The sequence below is a fragment of the Neodiprion pinetum genome, chromosome 1 (genome assembly GCF_021155775.2).
Source record: "Neodiprion pinetum isolate iyNeoPine1 chromosome 1, iyNeoPine1.2, whole genome shotgun sequence".
In the NCBI taxonomy this organism is placed as follows: Eukaryota; Metazoa; Arthropoda; class Insecta; order Hymenoptera; family Diprionidae; genus Neodiprion; species Neodiprion pinetum.
The window spans coordinates 22,531,705-22,548,180 of NC_060232.1; the positions used below are offsets into that span (position 1 = coordinate 22,531,705).

The window sequence follows — 16,476 nt, forward strand, 5'->3', positions numbered from 1 at the left end:
TGTGACAACTATAGGCTTTTTCTTATCAAACTTTTCCTTCTTTATTTCTATGCCTATTGAAAATCTGTTTAGTTCAAAACATGCCATATTCTGTCTTCTGCGGAACAGATTTTGAAAAATAAGTTATTGCCAAAAGGTTTATAATTGTTCGGGTAATTACTTTCGACAGTAGAATTTCGACATGCACAAATAATAAATCGCAATTAATTTTGATATGCTTTGAAGTCACCAATAACAATGATTAACTTTCGAAAATACTATACAAATGTGACGTGACTACATGTATAATCAAGGGGGTAGTCTTCTATCCCAATGATGTTTTTAGATGATTTTTTTTCATAGTAATAATTATTTAATAATTTCAAGTTTTTCACACGTGAAAGAGAAGATTGTAAAGTAATACGGGATACTTTTTTTTCGTTTTTGATGGTACATCTTGCTGGTATGGCCACCAAAAGTTACCCCTATTTGAATTTGGCTGCCATTTTACAAAAAAAAAACTGTTGCACCTATCAAGCTGAAATATTTATGACTTATTCTGCATATATACATATAGTTTTAGCCTGAAGTACCATCGAAATCATTTATTAATATTTAATCCATCATTTCACCAATTTAAGTTGACAAAAACAAATAGTAAATTTTAAAAGTCCATCATTTAAAAATTTTTTTTAAAAGAATTTACATAATTCTGCTTCAGCCGATAGCAACAAGTGTATTTTTTAATAATCTCTGTTTTTTTCAAATACTTGAAAATTAAGATATCGTTCTAGCCAGATTTAAATAGGGATTTTTTTTCACCATCAAAAACTAACAAAAAAATATTCTCCGTCACTTTTTAATTTCCTCTTCTATGTGTAAAAAATTTGAAATTATTGAATAAGTTTTACTATTGTAAAAAAATTATCGAAAAAAGTCATTGAGATTGGAGACTACCCCCTCAATTTCTAGCTCGATTTTTTCATAACTTTTGGTAAAATATCACGGTACAGTTCTTCTTTACAACGAACAGTCTGAAAATCTCGAGAAGCACAATTTACACATTAATATTTTTCTGAACAGCGGACAATATCTTTAGTCCCGAAGATGTCCGCTATTGGGAAGTTTTACTGTACTGCATTCCCTTTTCACTGGTCACGTCAACCTTTGTTTGCAAAATTTTTCTTCAATTCTCTTAGCGACTGAAAAAAATAGTCCCGAAAATACAAATCGAGTAACATTTTTCTAAATCTTCCGCATCACGATAACCTTGCAAAAACCGATGATCAGTTACGAAACAGGTCAGTTTAACATAAGTAGAATACTTCTCGGACGGATGTCTACCAGACGAAAGGTTGGTCCGTGTGTATAATTCAGGAATCATTCCCAATTCGACATGCGTAACAAGACGTCAAATCGGTCTCGGACGCCAAGAACTTGGGCTGACAATATTGGAACACGTGTTATTTTGCCAGACTGCAACGCGTTCAGAGAATAAAATAATGACTCAATTCAGACGGCGCGGGGAGAAAGGAAGAGAGATGCATCTGGCCGTCCACTTTGCGATACGCATATAACGATGATGTGTCGAGTCGCAGGGCGTTTCGTCTGACGCAAGCTTGGATGGAGGGAAAGGAATTTCGGTCCATTCTGCTTGGGTCTAATCGATTGTTTCCACTTGATATTTAAGTAGAAATTTAATTTACCGCCGATCAATGGACGTCGTTCTCAAGATACAAGGCATCTCTGCGAGGACGAGTAAATATTTTAATTAGAAAATATGGGAAACTGGGTTTCACGGTGTTTCGAGAAACAGTCGTTGTAATATCATTCTTATGTAGTTAGCTGACTCACTGAATGAAATATTACTGTTTATTTGCACATCTGAAGTTCACCGGGGAACCTGCGTCTCACCTTGCAATGCATCCAGACCACGTTCGCCAATATTCGACGAAAAGACACTCACGATGCAATGCGACGTGATCCGCCACACGGCGGCACTAGTTTAAATACGCTTACAATAAGTAACGTGAAACCGGAACAGGTTACACTTTTCGAAACGTTTCTTTTCACGAACAAATATGACGGTGGTTGATGAAGTTTGAGGCTTTGACATAGAATGTATTGTTGCACCAGCATCAGATTATAACAATAACTACTAGAAAATATAGTGCCGGAAACCATATTCAAAAAGAATATTAGATTTTTTAATTACAGCTGTAAAGCACACTTTCATTTTATACCTGAAACTGTATTTTTCGGATATGGTTAGATCTAATGGTGTATTTTTTGAGCAGATGGCAAACTCGGTCTTGTCAGGCTGAGCGTAAGTTTGCAATACGAGTCGTAGGTGAGCCGAAGACGAATATTGCAAATACGCGAGGCGAAAAGATCGTTGCCTCCTTGATGAACGCGATTCTTTGCCCAGCAAAACTATACAAGGCGTTTTTTCACGAAGCACGAAATTGAGGCTTTGGTCGCGTAATGTCGGATTTTTTCGCGGCAGCGCATGCGCGTAGTGCGGAAAACACCACTTTTAACTCCTGGGGCTTAAAAAAGTGGTATTTTCATTAGTCCGCGCATGCGTATTCGCAGACTCACTCAACCGTCATAGAAACGGATACTTTTGTGTACGGAAAATACGCATGAAAAAACGGGTAAAACATGCTCGCGTTATATAACAATAGTTTAGCGCATAAAAATAGGTGTATAATAACTACAACTAGACATTTTTGAAAAATCACTTATCATTCCAACCTGCGATTCATTCGTTGTTGATTATCTGGGATTAAAAACTTCCCGGTACTCTGTTTTCAGAGAAAAAATGAAGTTATTGTAATCACCCCGAAAACAGAAAGTCAAGTTTTCGCGAGATCTCGGCGTTTCAAGATCTACAGAATCATTTCCAACTATTTTAGGATGGATGTCTGTGTGCGCGTGTGTGTGTACGAGCAATTTTTGTGTGCGACGCTATCTCGAGAACGAATTACCAGATTTCAATAAATTTGTTCTCAATCGACGTGGCTTTCGATCGGTTCAACAATTTTTGAATTATTTAAATGACAAAAGTCCGAAAAATAAAATGAAAATGATGATATCTTGAGAATGGATGAATGGATTTGATTGAAAATTGCAACGTTGGGTTTTTTGGGTATTTGATAACGAATACAAGGTCAGACTTCGAAAATTTGCAATGGTGAATCCGATATAGTGATACAAAGTCAAAAAAATTGTTATATTTTCATGTGATATGTTATCTGAGGGCTTTTAAATCATTGATCATGAATCTGAATTTATACGAAATTCGAATTGGATGATAATATTTTTTTTCCGTGAACTTGGAACCTGCAGTGTGAAAACTGCGAGTTCAAGGGCTGGCTCAGGGCGAACCTAAAGTCGGTTGTTTTTAAACTGATTTGGATGCATTTTTTATCAAATCAACGAAGGATTCATTTTCGAAAATCTGGACTCATTCCCAACATTACGATAATTTGTAAGCCATTTCGAATTTCAACGGATGATAATCTGTTAGAAATAATCAGCTTTGGAAATTATGAGCTATACGATGCACATCAATTCGCTAAGCGATATATAATGTACCTGTCATTTTTACAATTGTACAAATAGAAAACCGGTACACAAATATGATGAATTATTAAATTGCAGTAACTGTAATGTTTCGAAATAGAATTCATCTACTTTATTACGTTTTTCAGAATTTTCGAACCTCCACGATCTCATCTCAATTCTCAAATTTTGCCCCAAAGCCTTCAAACTTCTTCATATTATTAATTTTGAACACTTTAAAATCATTTTTTCTTTATTTTTATGTATCAATGTGAAGCATAAAAAAGTCTAAGACTTGGCAAATATTACTTGGTGCCTTAATAAACATTTAAGAGATTTTAGGGGAAAAAATTCAATCGTAATATACCAATTAAGAATTGTTTATAATTTGAATGAGAAAATTCAAGAGTTCTAACATTATTCATTCTATGCAAAAATGTATAAAATTTATACATACAAGTTCATCTGAAAATTGTTTCAGGAGAATCTCGACATCTCGAAACGTGAAAACCCAGTCGATACTTGACTTCTTATTTTCCGAGTGATTATAACAATTCCACGTTTTCAATGGAAACAAAAAAGCGGAGGTATAAAAACTATTTCGCAATACTGATGAATATCGATGTAACAAATAAGTTTTTCGGGCGTTCAGGTCTCCTCATTTCCACATGTGCTTATAAAATTAATCACCTTAGTATAAATTACAGTATAAATTTTTTATCATAGACTCGATCGACCTCTTCTTATTATAAGTAAGCCGATATTCTCTTTTGTTTTCTTAGGCATTCCACTAGTACGTAATATACTACAGCTATTCATTATGATATTTAATCCGAACGTCAGGTTAAGCGCAAAGTCTAATTTTGGCTTCTGGACCTGCAGTCTGAAAAAACTTAGATAAAAAAACGAAACACTTGACGCATCTGTATTTCTGTGTTCAGTTTTCTCAGGCTGTCACGGTATGGAGCACATCTACATGCAGTCCGATCTCTCAATAACAACGCCCAGCCTACAAGAAAAGGAAGAGAGAGGGGGGGGGGGGGGGGGGAGGTGGTGCTCGATTTCCCGAAAAAACTTGTGCTTTTGCGGACTTATCGAGATATCGGACTGTACTCTCAACTGGCAATAAAAATGTGATACACGTTATACAAGGTACAACAAAGTATTAACGAGAGCCTTCTGCAAGAACACGAACCACATGCAGCGTTCTTGCAACGCCTCTACAGACTGGTTTTTCTTGTATTTCAATCAACTTGTCTATTAAGCGCAAAAACAAGTAATTACGTCGATGTTTATCAGCATTTCAGGTAATTTTTTTATTAAAATGTTTTCTGGTTTTATTTTCAATTCAGTTGCGTCATTGAAAAAACTCGTATAAGTACGAAGCATCTAGGAATTGTAGTTGTCTTTGGAAAAAAGAACATACGAATCGGTCTCTTCTGGTTTCTAACCTTTTGATCAACTTGACTGATATTGGATTCGCGACGAATTTCAAATATGTAATATTGGATTCGATCGTTTGTTTTTTCAATTCACTTATGTCATTGAAAAAACTCGTGCTAAGTACGAAGCATTCAGCAATTATAGTTATCTTCGGAAAAAAGATCGTACGAATCTGTCGCTCCTGGCTTCTGACTTTTCGATTAACTCCACTAATATTGGATTCAATAATTGGGCCCTCGTAACGCGTATTGAACCGAAGTGGCCAACCTTAGCTTTATCACCCTCAGTTCTACCCAGGATCTATCAATTAAGCCGAGTCAGCGACGATTGGCTTATCGAATAAAGATATGCGTTATCATAAATTGCTCCGAATCATATTCCGTACGATATCAATTGCCGATAGTTTTCCCGATTTATCGTTAGTACATCCAGAGTCGTCGTCTCGACTCGATCGAGTCTCGTCACGTTAATCCACGAACTGTCCGTTTGCCCGCCCTTTTCGTCATCATGCCTGCAGCATTGTGAGTAGACAGATCGGTTCGGGCACGTGTTTTTATTGATGTTTAAAGACGAATGGGCGAAAACTGTTTAAAAATCTCGAACACTGTTGCTTGTACGAATAAAGGTGAACGTGTGGATGATTTCGGTCGAATGCAGATAACAAGAATCCGAGACAACGTTTCACGATCAGGACGTTCGACATGATTTAACTCTCCTGTTTGTCATCCGATTCTAATTTTTTTGGGTTCATTTTGTTCACCATAGAGACCTCGACAAATTGGGAAAAAAAAATTTTACAAGGAAGTTTTTATCAAGTGGATGAATGTATATTTAAGTATGTGCGGTGGGACAGGTGTTCGCCAACAATTGCGTTTGTACGTTATAACTATGCTGTAATTCCAGATTTTTTGTAACATACATTTTATATTTTTTATGGGACCCTAAAACATTAGAATCTGATTAAAAACCGCATATACGAAATTTTTTTTTTTTTTTTTTTGTACGGACGCTTCTTCTTTAAAGTTAGTTCGAAACTTTGCCAGAAAAAAACGTCTATTGTGTTAGAAGGTGATGCGGAAAAAATTCAACTTGGAGTACGTCGATAATTATTAGAATTTCGTGTATTTATTTTTAATTAATTTAAATTAAGAACATTCTATTCAAGTAGATATGAATTACGTTGGTAAACAACTTTTACAACACTGATACAATTGTTCGACTTGATTGAATAAGTTCAATATTTATTCATAAGTAATCGATCATTTTCCATTTCATTATCAATCAAATTTTCCACCTTCAAAGGAACGACTTTGAATTAATGAATTAAGATTGCTTGTGTACTCATCGACAAAATTCGGGCGATTGTAGATCAACATAATTTATTCTGTAAAAATACCTCTCCACTTTCAAACTGAACGTGCAATTCAATCAATGGTTGAAAAGGATGTTGATACTTCTCATACCACGTATAGTAATGAAATTCCAAAAATTCTTCAAATTTCATCTCATACAATTATAATTTGATTTTCTTCATCTATTTTTGTTATCTTACCAGTTATTGCTCTTTCACTCATGAACTGAAGATGTTTTTTTATTTTATCAAATTTAGGTTGATCATTCAATTTTTCCAATTCTAATTATTCTTTGAATTTCGAAGGACATTGATTTTGAACTACGTCGTCACTCGGGCACTTTCAGAAACTTATACGTAACTCCTCATTCAGACTGGTACGTATTTGGTGGAGCTGTATCGTTTGTAATGCGAAGAAAAGCACAAGAATTCAAAATTTTTATCAAAATTTGGGTGGTTACAAAGAAATCGACTTTTTTTCGAATTTACACGTTTAATAGTTGTAGGAAGAGGGAATAAGACGGCCGTTATAATTTGAGCCCTCAATGTTAATATTTAGTGGTTCCTGAACGCAATTTTCTATTTTCCATTTAATTAACACGTGACAATAATTTTAATTACTTCTGAATTTTGTAGCTCAGTAACAAAGCAATGTACATAAATCTCCGAATAACGTTTTTGTAGGGAATTCAATATTCTACAAAAAATGCTGCTTATAATTTTTTGATAACTCAACTTTTTTTCAAGTTATTCAACGTTAAAGTTGAAATCATGTAAAAATTTGCTCTTTTCAAGATCAGGAGTCGAAATACCAGACTTATAACAAGATATTGTGGGTTTTTTTCTGTAAAGGATTTCAATCGCTATATAAAGTCATTCCACCAATTTTCAACCTAAGCAAATTTATTTTGTAACTCTTACAAGTAATAATACGTAAGATATGTAGTTCCACTTTAAAAGCATCTATTTTTTTAGCTAAAGATGAATTTGTTTTATCGTTAGTTGAAAATTAATCAAATGACATGACTTTATAGCGACTGAGATGCTTTCCAGAAAAAATTTCAAAACATTTCGTAATAATTCTGGTATATTCGCTGTTAATTTTGCAAAAAGTACATTTTTACATAATTTCAACTTTGACTTTAAAGAACTTTCGAAAAGTTGAGAAATCAAAAAATTGTAACAGACTTTTTGAGTAGAGCATTGAGTTCCTACAAAAATATGTATCGGACATTTATGTATGTACATACATTGCCCGGTTACCGCCTTACAAAATTCAGAAACAACTAAAATTATTGTCGCGTGTTGATTAAATAGAAAATGAAAAATTACGTTCAAAAACCACTAAATATTAACATTAAGGGCTAAAATTATAACAGGCGTTTTATTTCCTCTTCCTATAAGTATTAAATGTGTGAATTTGAAAAAAAAATGATCGATATTTTTAGACCACCATAATCAACATCCGTCAGTAATGATATAATACATCGTGTCTGTACAAGTGCGGAAAGTAGGCGATTTCCGATGAGTGTAAAGTTTGCAGCATGAAAGCGGCAGGTGAGCGCTGTAATAACACAAGTCAGATATCGTCCATTCAAATGTGTGACACACACTATTTTTTACAATACCCATAAAGGAAAGTTCGATTTGAGAAGCATCGAAGGTCTCACTGACAGCGCATAAAATTAAGGTTGAGTAATTTAGGTTCAATGACACAGTGCGTAAAATTGAGTTATTCGATAACGCGCATGTCCCAAAGAAGGCCCTGTAGTGTAAAATATAGCATTCCAATTGAGCGCATGCGCCAACGTTGTTTTCCCGCATTGTTCTGCAATGAAGCACTTTAGGCACGCATCACAGACTGTGAAAATCGAACTTCCCTAGCAGTTGTTGGAAAATAGATATTTCACAACTATGATAGTTTTGTCTGAGTTCAATGGCCGACGTCTCAGTAAACGTCGGCTCACGTTGAAACTACCTTTCGCGCACGAATTCAGGTCAAGAACACGAAGGTGCGTTCCATGTTTCGAAATAACGAAAGGTGAATGCTCATCAGTTCAATATAAAGTATCTCGTTTATCATACGTGGATTTCATTTAGAACTTGTAGCGATGGCTGCAATATATTTCTTCTCTGTTCAGTGAAAGATGTCATTATTGTTTTTCTTTTTTCATCCGAAAGTTTCTTCTTTTCAAATTAGGTGTGACGTTGCCATTATTTATAAATCTTCTCACACAACAGATAGTATTTCACAAATATCGGGTGATTTCAAAGAATTTCAAATTTTTCATGTACGTTACGAAGATTCGACCGGACGTGAGAAGATTTAACGCGTCTTCAATAACATGCGTATATGTCAAGCATTATATATTTTGAGATTGGAAAACTTGAGCCAAACGTTTTCAAAAACGTCAAATTTCAAAGAAATTTCATGTCACAATTCTTAACGGTCTCATTGAATTTCGAATATATCATGAGATTTCAAAAAATTTCATAATATTCCAGACCATTTCGGAAGAATTGACAAAATGTTAAATAATTACAAATATTCTTTTGACTGATGTATATCAGGAAGTTTCGAATGAAACAGTTGACCTCTCCATTTTAGAGCACGTTATGTGTATAATACAATACATTTTTACTTATATTTTAATTTCCATTTGCGTGTGTATCAGCAAACAGACGACGCGTATCGACTCAACTTGGACAAGCCCCAAGGGGACAGTATAATTAATGTAAATTTTTCAACACGACGTGTATGAAACATTCCGACTGTGCCATAACCCGGTACACCGGTCGCTAATTTTACCGAAACATTAATGTGAATATTAATAAACAGATTTGTTTGGGTACATATGGTACACGCCTCATTGCCTCTAGCTATTTGAGAAATATCAAGTACCTTTCGTTTGAACACTCAAAAGTATGCGAAGATACATGGTTTATTTAGAGAGGATTTATGATCGTGTATTCATCGTGAAACGAAATTGACGAACACGCCATCTGTTCAGAGTCACTCCGAATCATAGTCACCTCAGACACTGACAACGGCTCGATTCTCTCCTTTGGATTCCATAATAATATAACTACTCTATTTGGACTTACAAATCCCACGACAAAAGTGCGACCAAAAGTGCCAATAAGGTTTATACTGACTCGAATTTTGTAAGTGTCCTCAAAAATTCGAAGAACCTACTTTTGTACAGGGTCAAGAAATAATTTCGGTTTTGGTGTTTATAGATGTGGCATGGCTTTACAATGACCCTTTTTTATTATAAATTTTATATTGAACCTATACTACTTTCAAGGATAGCCCACTGATTACAAAGTTTACCAAAAAAAAAAAAAATGACAAATAAGTCTTGAAGTTTTTGGTTGATAGTATAAGCAGCAGGTAGCAACACCTTCGAATTAACAAAAAATTTTATCAGATAAAATTCTTCTTTCTTTTATTAATTTGTGGAAGAAATCAAAATTCCACATTTAGAATCCAGACTCAAAATTCGTGTTGACCGGTGTTATTGGCTCATTTTAACACAAGTTTTGTATTCGCTTGGTTCGAAATTTTTACTTTGTTGAGGGGATATTGTGAATTGATGTCGAGTTGAAATTCTACAAGAAATTTCAACAGATACTAAAGAGTCGAAATGTAATTGAATAATATTGGTTTTGATGATTGTTCAGGGGAATCGCAAGGAAAAGTTGCAAAAATTGATCTAAATCGGTATTTCCATTTTGAAACATTTATCTTTCAAAAATATGTCCAAGAGTCAACAACTTCTCAATTTTTTCTAAATTTAGATGTTTTTTTTTTTCAATTCTCTGCAAGCCTCTCATATATTATGAAATTCATACATTGAATATCATATTTCGTCAGGAGTCTTTTAATATTATCCTCGTCAACACATTACTTCAGTTTTTCGGGGGATCTCTGAATTTCTTGGTGATTTTACCGAACATTAAAATGACTCACAATTATTATACATAGATGCCTGCCTGCAAGATTCTTCAGTTTGAAAAATTTTAATTCACAAACAAACAATTTGCGTCGAGTTGCAAGAAGTAGTATGTCTGGAAAAAAGTTGTCTTAGAGTAAAAAAAAAAAAAAAAACAAGTTGAAGTATTTCAAACCGTGCACGAAATTATATTAAAAATTCTACCCACGTATCCCTACACGTGGTTTTATTACGTCAGAACGAGGAAAGATGTATCCGAAAATTAATACGTTCCGCGTCAAAAAATATTGCACACAATATAAGGTAGAGAAAAGACGTCTTTCAAATTTTGAAATATTTCATGTTTAATATTATCGAGGTGAAATGTGTCGGTAATCTATTTTAAAGGGTCGGAAAAGTATCGTGATTCATGAGCCTTATTTGATAACCTTATACACGATATCAAATAACCAGAATTGATCGTCTGGATGAAAGAAATATCGGTGAAACCACGGTAGGGTTTTACGTGGAATATATATTCACAGTTTGATGCAAGCGTCTGACATCCACCTCGCATATTATATTATGTCCAGAAAAAAAGCATTCGTTGGCTCAGAAAAAAGCGCGGAGAAGCGTTTTCAACTCTATGTTGAGAATAGTTCATCAAGCTTAGACCGCATTCTTTACTCTTCCCCCAAGCAAAATAATCTGCGAACTCACGGTGTGAGAAACTATTTTTAAGAATGTTCTATCGTACCCAGGGTAGGAATTAATTCGAATGACGTCATTAAAGTTGTTCAACAGTTTTCAGGCTTGATACGCATCGGACTTAAGATGAAACTATAAATGTAGCGATACGTTCGAATATTGGAGCTGCTGCGAGAACGAGGATCGAAAGGTTGAACGCTTGTCTTTTGCAAATACATTCATACGATAGGATATATTAGACATTCAAGGAGATTCGAAACTATCACGTTGCATGTGTTCTGTCAATAACTCACTTAACTCGTCCACCTGAAAATGAAAATATTGACTCAAAATGCCTTTATTTGAGTAAAGAAACAGTCTTTGGACGATTTCGACATATTTTGGACACGTTTCAAAGATTGACTTTTCTTTCAAAATTTTCGTTTTTCTCGCAACTGAAAATGATTCTACAAAATGATTAGCGGCAATCAATTTGCCAGTAAATTTTACCGCTATATAATATACTTGACAATTATTTAATATTCAGTATATCTTGAGAATATCGTAGAAAACGAAAATCAAGATTGTGCATTATGGTGTACGAAAATCGAATCGGTTAATTATTTGCATTTTTTGACACAACGCCTGTCTTTGTTAGCCAACTGACGGGTATGATCCGATATTCATTAACGATACACGTGTACATATTAGATACATATTTGTTCCTTTTCGTCATCAGTCCAAGTACATATGGAATATTTAGCGCAATAGTTGACTAAGTGCTGTGTTAATCGTAAATAAACTTCCTTGACCTTTAGAACGAGGGATAATATTTGCGTTGCATTTTGCGTATGCTATTCTTGTCGTTAAACGTTCCGTGTGACTAAAAAAACTTGAAAAAAATAAAAGAAACAAAATTGCAAGGAGCACGAAATCAACTATTTCAAGATGGAAGAGAGGGGAGGAAAACTACGTGTGGTCGAACGGTCACGTAAATTCGCCTTGTAATCGATCGGCATGGATAAAGCCTGCGGTATTTTGTAGCATTCCGCCAACACGGTTCGACTCTTCTTTTTTCTACCAGTATCGTTTTCTGACGTCGTGTAATTTTTACAAATTCAATTTATATACCTAGAATCTATGTAGCAATCTGCCTGTCCGATGCGCTTTATCCGGTTTGCAGATAATTCTGTTCTACTTCCATATCTCCCCAAAAAGCACTTCCGGTCCGAAAACCTTTCAACAAGTACATTAGAAGTGTGTTTATTACCTTAAAAAATATTTTCTCTGATCAGAAATGTATGCATATAATCACCCTATACAAATAAGAAGCAAATCACATACTACTGAAAAGTACATGTCTTTTTTGTGTTTTATTCAAACTTAATTCTCATTCGAAGTTGGATAAGTTTAAAGTCAATCTGACCCCAGTGTGGTAGCAGTATGATTCCAGAGAGATGTGGACGCCGAGGGTCAAGTCTCCATCATGCTTTTATTGTGAATTATCAGACATGTACTTTGCAATAGTATGCTATTTGAATATTTTGTTTTTTTACGAGATTATTGTAGACATACATTTTTGAGAGTAATGGCCATATTTTTAATGTATTCGACGAAAGGTTTTGGCACCAGAGGTTCTTTTTGGGGGAATATCACTCTTTCTTGTACAAATTTATTTCTTGCTCGTTCTTATGTATAAACTACCTTTGGTAGAAATTTATAACTTCAAAATGCAGAGAATTATTTTGGAACAAAATCATGGCTATTTTAAGATAGTTTCATCGCAGCATCTAGTTGGTTCAAAGGTGCTATAAATCGTCAAACCAAGTTTACCCGATTGCATGGGCATAAACTTAAGCTTCGCAAGACTACTAGCTCTGCGTCTAGCCTTATCCAGAGCTTCACTGTTCATGAAATAAATTTGAAGTAGTCTAATAATTATTCTTAATTTGCATATTTTTACTTACTTCGGAACTTATGACTATGAAACACATGAACGTAATTTTATTTCATCAACATCGAATTAAATTTTTTATTGAAGTTTATCGATCGAAACTCCAGGTGAATCTTGTTTGTGAATCATGCACTATGAAATAACATATCAATCTGATGAACTTTCACTTCGAAGCGACCAACATTTAATTACATGGAAATCAGCAGACATGAAACTTTGCTATTAAATTGGTATCACTATAATTTTGCCGAAAGACGCGTCTTCAAATTCTGAATAGGTAAAAGTTTTGAGTCTTCCTAAAAAGCGATATTATAAAACTACTTTTTATGCACCATAAAGTTGAAGGAAGAAATCTGTGGAGAAATTCTACGATGATGATTGAAGAGGCCACTCGCTTTCAAATCATCAACGATATTCACAAGTGATATCCCGGTGATTTCCAATACTAAAAAATAGTTTGAATTCCACCAGTCTTCGAGTGGTACCTAAACGTTTCAAGATGTTCACAAGATTCAAGATTCACAATCGATTTTCAGTGATTTTCAATTCATTCGGTCATTCACATGTAAAAAACTAGCTATCGCTGCGCACATCACGGCAATGCTACTCGAGTCGAAGCTTTCAGTGTCTAAAATATGGAAACAATGTTTTAATGTTCAGATCAGACAGAAAAAAGAGAATCCGTAAGACAGAATACTATACATTTTTTACGCGCTTTCACTCGTAGTTATGACTCGAAGAATATATCAAACCATGAATAGTGTTTAAGTAATAATCTGCCGATCTTATATCTTACATTGTGTAGCAAAAAAATTTCCAACCCCTACGATGATAAATGAATGAACAGAAACCGTACAAGAACAGACCTGAGACTAGCTTGCACAAAATATAATACAATCAACTTTGGAGACACCAAGTCCAGCAAATACTTGTGCGGCAACTCATTTGACGGATTGTTTTTGAAATGCAGTCTTTTGCACATTCCAATCCTTGTTCGTCGCTTTTTGATAGTATCAGCGGACTTCTGTAGGTGCGGAATCTACGATTCGTCGGTGAAGACTCATGAGAGAGGCGGTAGCAACTTGCATCCACCTGTCAAACAAGATACTAAATTGATGATACTTCACACATATTTTATGCCAAAACGTATTGCTTTGTGCATACCAGCTGCCGTCGCACATTCACGACATTCTATAGATTTTACCGAATCTCGGCCTTTGTCCGGCATCGATGTTACGACGTACGATTTGCTACGCTCTCTGTGCTCTGGACTGATTCTTGTTTCACAGTGCATTCTGAGCTCAGCGACGCACTTTCGCGTGCAGAACGCATATATGTTAGGTCATGTATGTGAAAAATGTAGATGCTCATTGATATTAATAAATAAATAATTTCTGTAAAGTCTCTTGGGTGTAAAGATGCATATACAAAATACAATTAATGAAGCAGACCGCGATTGACGTTCATTGTGAGGTTACAATGCACTTTCGAGAACTTTACGTAAGGTATTGAAAATTTCAACGAATCACACATTTGTATGAAAGAGAATCCACAATTTATCGACCAAATATCATAAATTTAGATCAACTTGATATGACTCACCTGACGGCTTTGCTCCACGTCTTTCAGCTACGGCGGAATCTTCGTTTGTATTAAAAAACTTTGCCACCATGTACGCATCAATTTTTGGCACGTTGTTTGAGGTCGCCTATTGGAAACCAATGCCGGTCATAATTTCGCAAAAACACTACTTATGCGAAGATAGAAACAAGAATTACAGATAGATTGGGATCGCGTGTAAACACCACGGGCCAAACTACCATCGTACCTCTGGGACGAGCTGGGAGAATTTATAAAAAATTCGAAACGCGACCGATCGGCTTCTCCGCAGGACTATCGAGATTTTCGCCACGAAATAGAGTTCAAGACCTTCTACATCATAGAAATCCTAGAGAATCCTTATACCACGGATCAAAAAGCGGGATCTTCTAAGGTTGACAACCGTATTTGTCACTAATTGCATATCTTTGGACACCAAAAAGTGTGTGTCATATATGTAGTCTTGAGAATTGAAAGTCGATAAAAACGACCCGACAATTTTAGCAATGTTGGAAATCTTATAAGTGGTATATTTCGGTTCACCGTGCATCGATCGTATCGATTTAGAGCCCAACTTGAAGCTCTAAAGATCTGTAAGCGTATGACACTTGTCAAGTGTCGAATTTCATCGTGAGAGGGAAGCGATGTCTGATAATATTTTTGTCGGGTAGGCCAAAAGCTTTTCATCGCGGTGAAAGATAGTGTGTCGGCTCCACTCGCGTTCATGTTTTTTTCAATGAACATGACGCGATTTATTAAGTAATCCCTCGTAATCACTCTATAAAATCCGAGTAATCACAAAACAGTTAATCATTGGGTCAATTCTTACTCCGGTGAAACACTTTTCGGAGTTGACGCGTTTTGCTTGTTCAACTCTTGATCTTTGATCTCATGACGTTGCCTGTCCGTTTCAGTGTGATTCCGGCACTTTTTACCAACCGTTTCACATATCGTCGCATCTTTTCCTGTAATTTGCAAAACGCAGATTCTGAGGGTGTTACGGAGGTTGTGCCGTGGAGGAAGATAGGGAGGGGAAAAAATGAAAATGGCCGGGGTTAGCAGGGGCTACTCTCCGTGATGAAAAGGAACGATTTCAACACAAAGAGAACAGCTTACCAAAAATGTACTCGTATTTATAGGGAGAAAAAAATGCATACATCTGGTTACTTTGTCACCTCGAAATAAGGAAATTTCTTTTTCTTCGCCGCAGAGTAAATAATTGCATACATTATCCCTACGCGTCAAGGAAAATTGCCTGCACCATTACCAGCTGAAGGAAACAGGTGGTGCTTCTTTCACGGTTGGCCGTTGAATGGCATAAGCCGCAGTGCAACTAATGGTATAAAATGTAAATACAAGTAAACAGTTGCTTCTATGTGTGCCTTACGTAACTTCCGTCGTTTTGCGTATAATGTACGTAATAGCGTTTCCGTCCTATAGATATACATACGTGTAAGGCGATTCTACTCCCAAAGTACATCAGAGGCAGGACTGATGGGTCAAATTTGTCAGCGACATTCTCAAATTATGTACGTAGGCAAACTAGAGACAAGAATTATTATTAGAGTTGGTAGTGTTTTGTTTGGCAGCAACACTTTCCTTTTCTTTCAGACTTGAAAACTTCTTGTAAATAGAAAGAAAAACAAAAAGTATCCAGCTGGAAGGGTATCCCTTAAATTCAATTTTGAAAGGTCGCTCTTGGAACTCAGTCTTCCCATTTGAATATAATGAGCAAAATGTCATTTCTTTTTTTTTTTATTATTTTACTTGTTACGACTTGGCCGCCGCATTTAATGATACAGACTTGATCTCGAAAACGGTTTCTAGAAAATTTGATTTTCTACTGAAATGCCATGTGAATTTTTGCTGTACCGTCAATAATTGAGCCATTAAAAACGGCTTAAAATGAATTTTTACTGTACAAAAAACTTTCGAGTCGAGTCTTATAACTTCCGAACCGT

General features: G+C 35.4%; 1 protein-coding gene across 3 annotated transcripts in view; it reads left to right on the forward strand.

Moving 5' to 3' along the window:
- LOC124218484 (sodium-coupled monocarboxylate transporter 1) overlaps positions 1–16,476 on the forward strand; it is a 77,900-nt gene that overhangs the window by 12,439 nt on the left and 48,985 nt on the right. Inside the window, exon 1 of one of the 3 annotated variants that reach the window (XM_069133258.1) lies at positions 5,492–5,510. The exons of the other annotated variants lie outside the window; for them this stretch is intronic. Within the exon in view, the coding sequence (XP_068989359.1) occupies positions 5,497–5,510 (14 nt within the window). The 5' untranslated portion in view covers positions 5,492–5,496. Of the gene's footprint in view, positions 1–5,491; positions 5,511–16,476 lie in introns of those variants that run through there. 3 annotated transcript variants of the gene reach the window in all.